We start from the raw sequence: 9,346 nt of genomic DNA, 5'->3' as shown, positions 1-9,346 counted from the left end.
TCACATATTCGTTAAGAACATTTCCCTGGCCCAGACCCACCTTACAAACTGTGATAAGATTCCAGTCACACATTTTGATCACCACACTGCAGTATATCGTTCAACACCGTACTTCACACAAATATTGACTTATAAAATGATTCCCGGATGGCAGGGAAGAAAGGAGAAAGAATGTACCAGGAAATCTGCACGAGTTGTTTATAATATGCTGTGGGCATTTGAATACAACAAATATTTTAGGATGGCATTTGCTTATTTTCAAGTTATGGCCTTCTAGCAGGGGCACTCGTTTCATGCTTAATTCAAATACTTTGTTCGTTTATGTGGGTCTGAGGCTTGTTATGGAAAACACTACAACAGATGTTGTCGAACGAAGGCTGTTCAAGTTCAACTGCTTTGGATCTCCAGAGGAAAGCAACGCCCTCTTGGAATATATTAGACTTTATTTGTGGAGTGGGCTGTCTTATTCCTGCCCTAGAGTAATCATTTATCATCCAAAATCACAGGCAAAATAGTCTTCATATCTGACAAATTAGTACTTAACACTTGGAAGTTACATAATCATATAAATAGCTAAGATTTAAATTAACATGATTAGCTCGAAGTTAAATAAGTAATATATATATATATATACACATATATATACATACTTATATATATATATATATATATATATATATATATATATATATATATATATATATAGATGAGGTGTTTGGAACATATTATTTGTGCACGTGTGTCTTGTAAAAATTCTGGCAAAACTTCTCCATTTCATCCCTAAGCTGTTGGAGCCCAGCAACTTTAGCCGTTAGTCTTGCATTCTCGGCTTGTAATGTTATTAATTTTTGCTTATTTCGATTAATGTTTTCCGACTTTCTTTGTCGGTAGCGGCAGGAAGCCAAGTTATTTTGATGTCGAATCATGTGGTACCTTTGCAGTTCTTCCTGATTTTTCTGAGTTGAGTCTGGACTCGTATCGGCTCTCTGTGAAATCTCAGAGCCTCTTACAGATCCGGAAAGAACTACTTCTTCATCATCATCGTCATCAGTAGAGTCGCTTGGAAAATTGTAAATAGCTTCTGGAGGTGCTTCAGGACTTCTTACTAGGTCGCCTCTGAAGCTATAGCTTTTGGGTTCGTGGTATCCCATGTACTGAGAGCTTGCTGGCTGAAGTGGGTACTGGGATTCATCTTGAGGTGCAGGGCCTTGATATGGGCTGCTGGTGGGGTGATAGTACGAGGTTGTCGGCTGGCTTTGGCTCATGTTCATCTGCTGCACGTGTTGCGTTGCCCCCGTCGGGAAGGAGTGCGACATTGACTGAGGGTAATGATGCCCTTGAACTTGTTGTGAGTAATGATCGTAGTGAGGGGGGAGACTCATCACCGGGGCCTGCAAAGGTGCTGCGGCCATTAGTCCGTCACATTCCCTGTGCATTTTTTGATGCATCGGTTTAGAGGAGGAAGCTCCGTAACTGTTGCTTTGGAAGTACATAGGCCCTTGGGGATTGTATCCTGAATCTTCATGTTGGTATGAATGTATCCCTGAAGATGAAGGGCGGTAGACTGAGTCAGATTTCGTGCCTGTAGCAGAGCTGGGATGAGCAACGTTCTGGAAATAGAGAACATCATGGTAGTGAAACTCTCTCTTGGATTGAAGATTACTTTACATTTTATGTATATATCTATCTCTCTATCTATCTATCTATATATATCTATATATATATATATATATATATATATATATATATATATATATATATATATATATATATATATATATATATATATATATATATATATATATATATATATATATATATATATATATATGTATACTCTATATATACTGTACATGTGCAAATATATATGTTTATTTATACAGTCATAGAGGGTCATATATATTTAAAAAGCGTGATTTTTTATGAATAATGTTAATTAATAAAAGGTCATCAAGCAGTAAAAAATTACTGTTGTTTGGTAAAAAGCCGCCATCTTTATAAGACAAAAAAATAGTATAAGGAAGTGAAAAGACAAGCTGTGATGGATAAGACTTGAGAGCAGACCGTCCCATACAAAATGTCCTTCCTTACCAGGTTGCTTATTTCTTTCAGCTTTAATGCAGACATGACTATTAATGATTCATAAATAATACCTGTTAAGTGTTCTAAGGAAAAATGTCCCAATAACGGACGTTCATCGCAAAGAGTCCCGAACACGACTTACACAGAACTTAGCGGTTCACCTCCACTAGAAAATGATGGCATTTTTATCGTTATTCACCCGTCAGATTTGGCCCTGGTTGTGTAACTGAGACTGCGCCGACTGACTGAGCACATTTACCCGGAGGAAAGGAAAGGTACACTCACTCACGATCAAACAAATGTTCCAGTTCTTAGTATAAAATAAACAACCGCGCAAAATTGAAATGTAAAAAAAAGTTTCAAACAGAAGGCGAACTGAAATATGTAACAAATAAAATGAAACTGCAATTTTTCAAATGTATGAGAAGAAGAAATGAACTGTATTGCTTGTCCAACTTGCTTAGCAAGATGAACCACATCGTAATACAAATTGGTGTTTTCTCCAAGTTTCACCTCTGGGTCCTTGTACAGTACTTCATCTCATTTATTTTATGGATCACTTTATTGTGTTGTCCAACAACTCCAACTTTTTACTGTCTTAATGGAAGAAAGTGCCTCATTTGCTACTTTATTTCCTAATGTCCACCATTCTTTCATTTATTACAACAAATCCAAAGCTAAACGTGAAACAAGACAACAATAGAAGACATCAGGAAAACCTAAGAACAAAGAACCAATATATATATATATATATATATATATATATATATATATATATATATATATATATATATATATATATATATATATATATATATATATATATATATATAACTATATATATTCCCCAAGACATAAAAATATATATAGAATGCCTATATATATAAAACTGGAAGACAGAAAAAGAAGAAAACTGAAGACAAAAGTGATGATGATGATGATGATGACGATGATGATGATGATGATGACGATGATGATGATGATGATGATGATGACGACGTTGAAAACAAGCGTAAACAGGCTCTATTTGCGGAGCAACAGTGAACGTATGCACAGATGTGACGGTAGAATAGCGATGTCAGGAGGAGCAGCATCTCTCCGATAAAAAAGAAAAATAAAAGGCTGAGCAAGTTAACCACAGCAGGAATAGGAAAAAACAGACGTGAAATGACCAAAATTAATAAGATTAGTGATGATAGGAAGGTAGGGAGAGGTAAAAGAAGACAAGAAGTTAACAGAAAAAGATGATCAGCACAGAAGGAGAACTGGAACATTCAAATAAGCTGAAGGGTTTGTGAGCAGGGATTTGCATCTGCTCAGCAGGATGCAGAGAGCAAGCCAGCTGCAAAGAGAGCCACAGGGATCCAGGGACAAGAGCACGGAAGGCAGCTCTGTGACATCTGAAACTTGGCCACTCCAGCATGATGCACAGATTTCCTAATGGCCGTCTTACGATGTTTTTTTTTTTAGTGCTTTGACTGCGCCGCGCCTGATAGTCGAATATCCTAGTGTTGGGGACCTGACACACGAGTCCTTTCTGAGGAAGCGTTTGCTTTTCTTCACAGTTCTCGGAGAGGACGTTGTGTATAGCCCGGGGGGACGTTTTGGTTTATGGGAGAAAGAGCTTCGTCTGCGAAGGGAGTAGACTACGTCTCCTAAGTAAAAGATAAGATGTCTTTATCGTCAATTTTAAGAAAATTATTAATGTAAGGCAGGATTCTCCATATATATATATATATATATATATATATATATATATATATATATATATATATATATATATATATATATATATATATATATGTGTGTGTGTGTGTGTGTGTGTGTGTGTGTGTGTGTGTGTGTGTGTGTAAAACATTCAGGGTATCCGTTATTGTGTATGAGCGCGCGCGCATGTGCATGAGAGAGAGAGAGAGAGAGAGAGAGAGAGAGAGAGAGAGAGAGAGAGACACACACACATTGATAGTGTTCGGATAATCAAGATATAAGTACCCAGAAGAGCTTTGCGAGGGTACTTAACGCCCTTGGGATCGGGGCGAGCCATCTTGACGCTTTCTTGTATCACCGTCATTTGTGGTGTATGGGCGACTCCTGCACATTTAAAGTGAGTGTGCAAATATATAATAGTTTTCTCGCGAGGATAGCCGTTGGTGTTGTTATTCTGGTCTACCAAACATAATAAATCCAGATCATCATTCTCTTTCTCTGCGTTACTGAGGTATCGTGTGTTTTCATATATAACTTACACTAATGCTTCTTGTATTTTAGCGTGTTGACTGCATATGAATTTTAGATAAAGAGGCTGACGTATCTAGACCCGTTCTTTCTCTGTAATAGAGCACTTGTATACGGAAGGTTCTCAGAGCTTGTTCATGGAAATGCGGAAAATATCGATTTTATGCCTCAGTGTAATAAGTAAGAAGAAAATTCTGGATTACTTAACCATTTATTACTCAAGGGATGAAAAGAACTAAAACATAGAGCGGCGGCCAACACTAAATGCGTATCAGCTCATACTGTCCTTTTCTCGGGATCCAGAGGGAAACTTCCAGTCCAGGCAAAGAGACAGAACCTCCTTTCAGACCTTCCTCGCAGAAGTAACGATCAAACTGGTTCCCCAATAACGTCTCCTTATAACTTCCATTCCTCTCTCATCATCCAATCAATTGTTTCCAGTTACACGGTCACCCCTGGAAAGTTTGCGAAAAAATGCGCACAATTATATTTTGCATAATCCTGTTAACAAACAACTAAACTGGTAAAAAATGTAACCTCCTTGCGGGGGTATGTAGAGTAGCACTGTATTATCCGAAGGATTGTGAATCCCAAAGCTACATGACACTGTGATGATGATTCAGTGATCTTGGGCTCAACGTAATATCTGACGCATTCTCGTTCTTCATGGATACTGAAATTTTTTGTTATGGGTCGTCTTCACCTTAAACGTGAAATTTACACTAACAATAAAAAAAAATCGGCCCGCAATTAAGAGATGTAGAAGTGATCATTAATGGCAGAGTAAGGAGACTTTTCCTTTCTTAAGACTGAAATTGGTGGGCGTGCTTGTAAAATTCGTACGTGTTTACGTGGCTGTATTTCAGTGTAGTTGTACTGTACGTGCGGCGGCGTCATCAGTTGCAGTTGCGCATCCGTACGCTCAGCAATTGCCCCAATGTCATGACATCTTGCGTGAGAGAACGCGGCGCAAAAGTTTAATGATAACCTTAAAACCTGCTGGTGTTGTAATAACGAGTTTCATTAGGAAATGTTACTGTAGATTCAGTCTCATTAGGGACACGTTTAAAAAATAAGGTTAGAGGCACTATTGCCCAGAATATGGCAGATGTCTTAGAACACGAGGGTGTCGTTTTGTGGAATGCCGGTCAGAAAACAGAAAAATGGTTTTCTCTCTTGATGATCCATAAACTATAGACGGAGCCCCCACGTGTCTGGATGCAGAATTGCAAGTCGTCGTTATTCACATCGGTTTGTTACGTTCAGCCTCGCCAGATACCGAAAGGAGGAACAAGTAATGATGGAAAGTGTGACCAGATTTCGGATTTCACAGCTGAAGTAATGGAGAAATATTAACCCCTAGACAGATCTCGATCTGTAAACTGAGAAAGTTACAAATTGTTGGTTGTTACGTAGAGGCAATCAAATAATCGAACTAAAAGTTAAATAAACAATGACTGGAAAATTGAGTAAGTGTGGGTCAGTGTCAGATTATTAGCATTACAATCTGGTGATTAAGCTGCAAATCCTCGGATTGATGTGGGTGAGGGCACAAAGTAGGAAAAATTTTCAAAAAATAAAGACTCGTTGAAAATGAGACGATTCAACGCTAAATAAACTCGACGACAGAAACCGTTAGATAACCGTCTGAGTGAGATGAGGAGGTTAGTAATGTATAATGAAAGCAGCCTGAGTGCATAATTAAAACCTCTGTCCGGCAAACTGATGAAGTAAGAATATCACTCATGTACAGATTCAAGGACAGACTGTCTGGATCAGATCCCTGTATATGTCCATGATCAATACCAACAAATGAGATCAACTGTAAGCAACTGGAATATTCGTCGAGCGAGTCCGTCGGTTGTTTTGACAGTGCTTACTTCTACAGTACATACTGTATGTAGACCGCAGCGAGAAATTGATAAAAAGCTTAGAGATGCACGAGCTGGTTTCAGAATAGGCAGGAACTGAACAAATCAAATGTTTTTGTTAAGCAGTGAGTGGATTTTAAAAAGCCCCTTCGGGTGGCTTTCATTGATTATGAGGAGTCGGACAGCGTTCACAGACCAGTATAACGGAACGCCTTGCAGACTTTGTAACAAATTATCTATAACCGAAGGAAATGCAAAGTTAATGGTGACGGGGTCCTATCAAGAGAATTTGCAGTAAAGAGCGGAGTGCTACAAGGAATGTTATTTCACCTCTGCCGTTTGCTCCTCTTATAGACTTTAAAATGAAAAAAGTGGTCGGAGATGGAAGAGAGAGTTTAGACTGGGGTAACGATAGAAACTTGACAAACTTAGAATGATACTGTTTTAATCAGCAAAACGCCACAAGATTCACAAAGTTTGCTTAATGGTTCATATATTTAGATCATTAATGCTTAATGTTTCATATATCTAGAAAGAAATGACTCAAATACATCTAAAAAAAAAAAAACAGATGTAATGAGGACAGCACATGCACAAAGGAATGAAATAACATTAGATGGAGAAAGGATTATTGAAGTTGAATCTTCCAAATATCTAGGAATAATCATGTCCAGTACAGTTCTCTTGAGCTGGAATTTAGTGAAAGACTAGAAGAGGCAAATCAGATAATGGGCAAGCTGAATAAGATGTGGAAATCAAACAAGATGGAATTGTATACGAAAGTAAGATTGTGCATAAGTCTAGTAGATCTGTATTACTATTCAGACAGGAATCATGGTGTGACAGTGAACTAAATCTGAAAGATTTTGACGGTTTGAGAATAAAACTTTAAAGAGAATATTAGGAGTCAGCCGACAAGATAGAGGCATGTAATCCTCGAGGGAAATTATGGAAGTTCCATATGTAAATGAGATAATTACTAAAGGGAGATGGAGATGTCTTGGGGATGTCCTTTGCACAACCTCTAGGAGTGTAGTACACTTTATGTGACAATGTCAGCTGGGCTCCTCTGGTATCAGAGGAATCAGAAGATCCAGAGCTATATACTTGGATGAGAATGATGGGAAGGGAGGCTGGAGGTGGGTGGAGATGTCTTCTTCTTCTCCTCAGTTTAGTCCCATTTCTAAACGGGGGCGCCGATTTGGATGAGCAGCTTCCATTTACCTCTGTGGTGTGCTTCTGCTTAGTCAAGTCCCTTGTTCCTCGTTGGGGGAGTGGGCTCCGTTCTCAGCTAGCACTCTGCTGGCCGCGAGTTCGAATCTCCGACCGACCAATGAAGAATAAGAGGAATTTATTTCTGGTGATAGAAATTCATTTCTCGCTACAATGTGGTTCGGATTCCACAATAAGCTGTAGGTCCCGTTGCTAGGTAACCAATTGGTTCTTAGCCACGTAAAATAAATCTAATCCTTCGGGCCAGCCCTCTCTAGGAGAGCTGTTCATCAGCTCAGTGGTCTGGTTAAACTAAGATATACTTAACTTAACTTCTCCCTCAAATCTTCCCTCACACAGTCCCTCCATCTCCTTCTTGGTCTTCCTCGTCTTCTTCCGCCCATCTCCACAGCAGGTCCTCCAATATGGTCTTCCTCCGCACGATCTCGGTCTCCCCTCCTGCACTTTCTTTGATATTTCAACCGCCTTTGTTAACCCTCTAATATACCCATTCCTAATCCTATCCTCCCTCGTTACGCCAGACATCCATCTTAACATTTTCATCTAGCTACATCCAGTTTCTTCTCTCCTGTCTTTGTCATACTTGCCGTTTCTGTGCCATACAAAATAGCTGGTCTTACCACTGCCTTATGGAACTTTCCCTTTAGTCTTAATGGCACTCTTTTGTCACGAAAGGACTTCAGAGGCAGCTCTCCAATTGTTCCAACCTGCTTGCATTCTTGTATCCCTGCCATCCCCCCTCAATGGTGGTACACATATATTCTGTCTTTGACCTTCTTGTCCTTATTGCTCTATCCTCGAGTGTAACTTTCCACCTCTCGAACTTCCCCTCCAGAACCTCCCTCCTCTCTGCACACTGCACAATGTCATCTTCATATAATATGCTCTTACCTCCCGCATGACGATGTTGAAAATAAATGGGTTAAGGGCTGATCCCTGGTGTAATCCCACTCTCACATCAAATCCTTCAGTCACTCCCACTACTCCCCACTCTGGTACACCTGTACACATTCCGATACATCTGAATCATCCGTACATACTTCTCTGGGACCATCTGCTCCCTCAAACTCCTCCAAATTTCCTCTCTCGGGACCCTGTCATAGGCCTTTTCAAGATCTAAGAACACCATATGTAAAGCCCCTTTGCATCCCTCTGAATTTCTCCACTAGCTGTCTAAGACAGAGCATGCGATCTGTTGTTCCAGTTCCTTTCATGAATCCCACCTGTTCTCTCCCTATTTTTACTCCCTATCTTAGTCTGGCATCTATCATTCTTTCTAATATCTTCGAGGTATGAGGCATCATTTTAATACCTCTGTGATTGCCACACTCTCAAACATTCCCCTTGCCGTTGAAAATTGGTATTAATATACAGAGACCCTGTGCGTCATGCGGCTTTAGAGGCTGATGAGGATGATAATGACAAAGGTTGAGTAACGAAACAAAGACACGTTTACAGAGTGAAATGGAACCTCCTCACGAAATCCTGGAAGGCTGATTGACTGGAGAGATATCAATCAGTCATCAAATATTAAGTGGCAGGTAGACTTTTCACAGATACAGAAAGAAGGACTAACTAAATGAGGAAAGGAATGCACCAACGTGGTTACTTGTGATGCAATGCAAACTCATGGAGGCAAGAAATAATTCACTGACTTGATAACTAGACAGTTTTCACCTGATGAGCTAAAATTTTATCTGAAGATATCAGCACGTAGACTGATCATGAAAGCTTATTGACTGAATATATGGAGTCTGAACTAAATGGTAATATTAATGATGGTTGATTGAGGTTCACTGAAAAAATTCCTATATTCAAATAAAAACTCATCCATAATAATATAGTAGGTTAAAAATCCCAGGCACTTGGAAGATGGTTAACTGAGAAATGCTTTGGCAAATACTGATCAAAGGATTTTAGTATCT

At 39.2% G+C, this 9,346-nt stretch overlaps 1 protein-coding gene across 2 annotated transcripts in view; it reads right to left on the bottom strand.

The window, feature by feature from the left end:
- Positions 1-719: 719 nt before the first annotated feature.
- The window catches only part of LOC136827602 (uncharacterized), a 16,361-nt gene continuing 7,734 nt past the window's right edge, over positions 720-9,346 (bottom strand). For both annotated transcript variants that reach the window (XM_067085077.1, XM_067085078.1), the window contains one exon: positions 720-1,610. In XM_067085077.1, the coding sequence (XP_066941178.1) occupies positions 726-1,610 (885 nt within the window). In that variant the 3' untranslated portion in view covers positions 720-725. The remainder of the gene's footprint in view (positions 1,611-9,346) is intronic.

Source organism: Macrobrachium rosenbergii, chromosome 42, assembly GCF_040412425.1.
Source record: "Macrobrachium rosenbergii isolate ZJJX-2024 chromosome 42, ASM4041242v1, whole genome shotgun sequence".
Lineage (NCBI taxonomy): Eukaryota > Metazoa > Arthropoda > Malacostraca > Decapoda > Palaemonidae > Macrobrachium > Macrobrachium rosenbergii.
The sequence above is the reverse complement of the archived record's forward strand: the minus strand, read 5'-3'. Positions and strand labels throughout refer to the sequence as shown.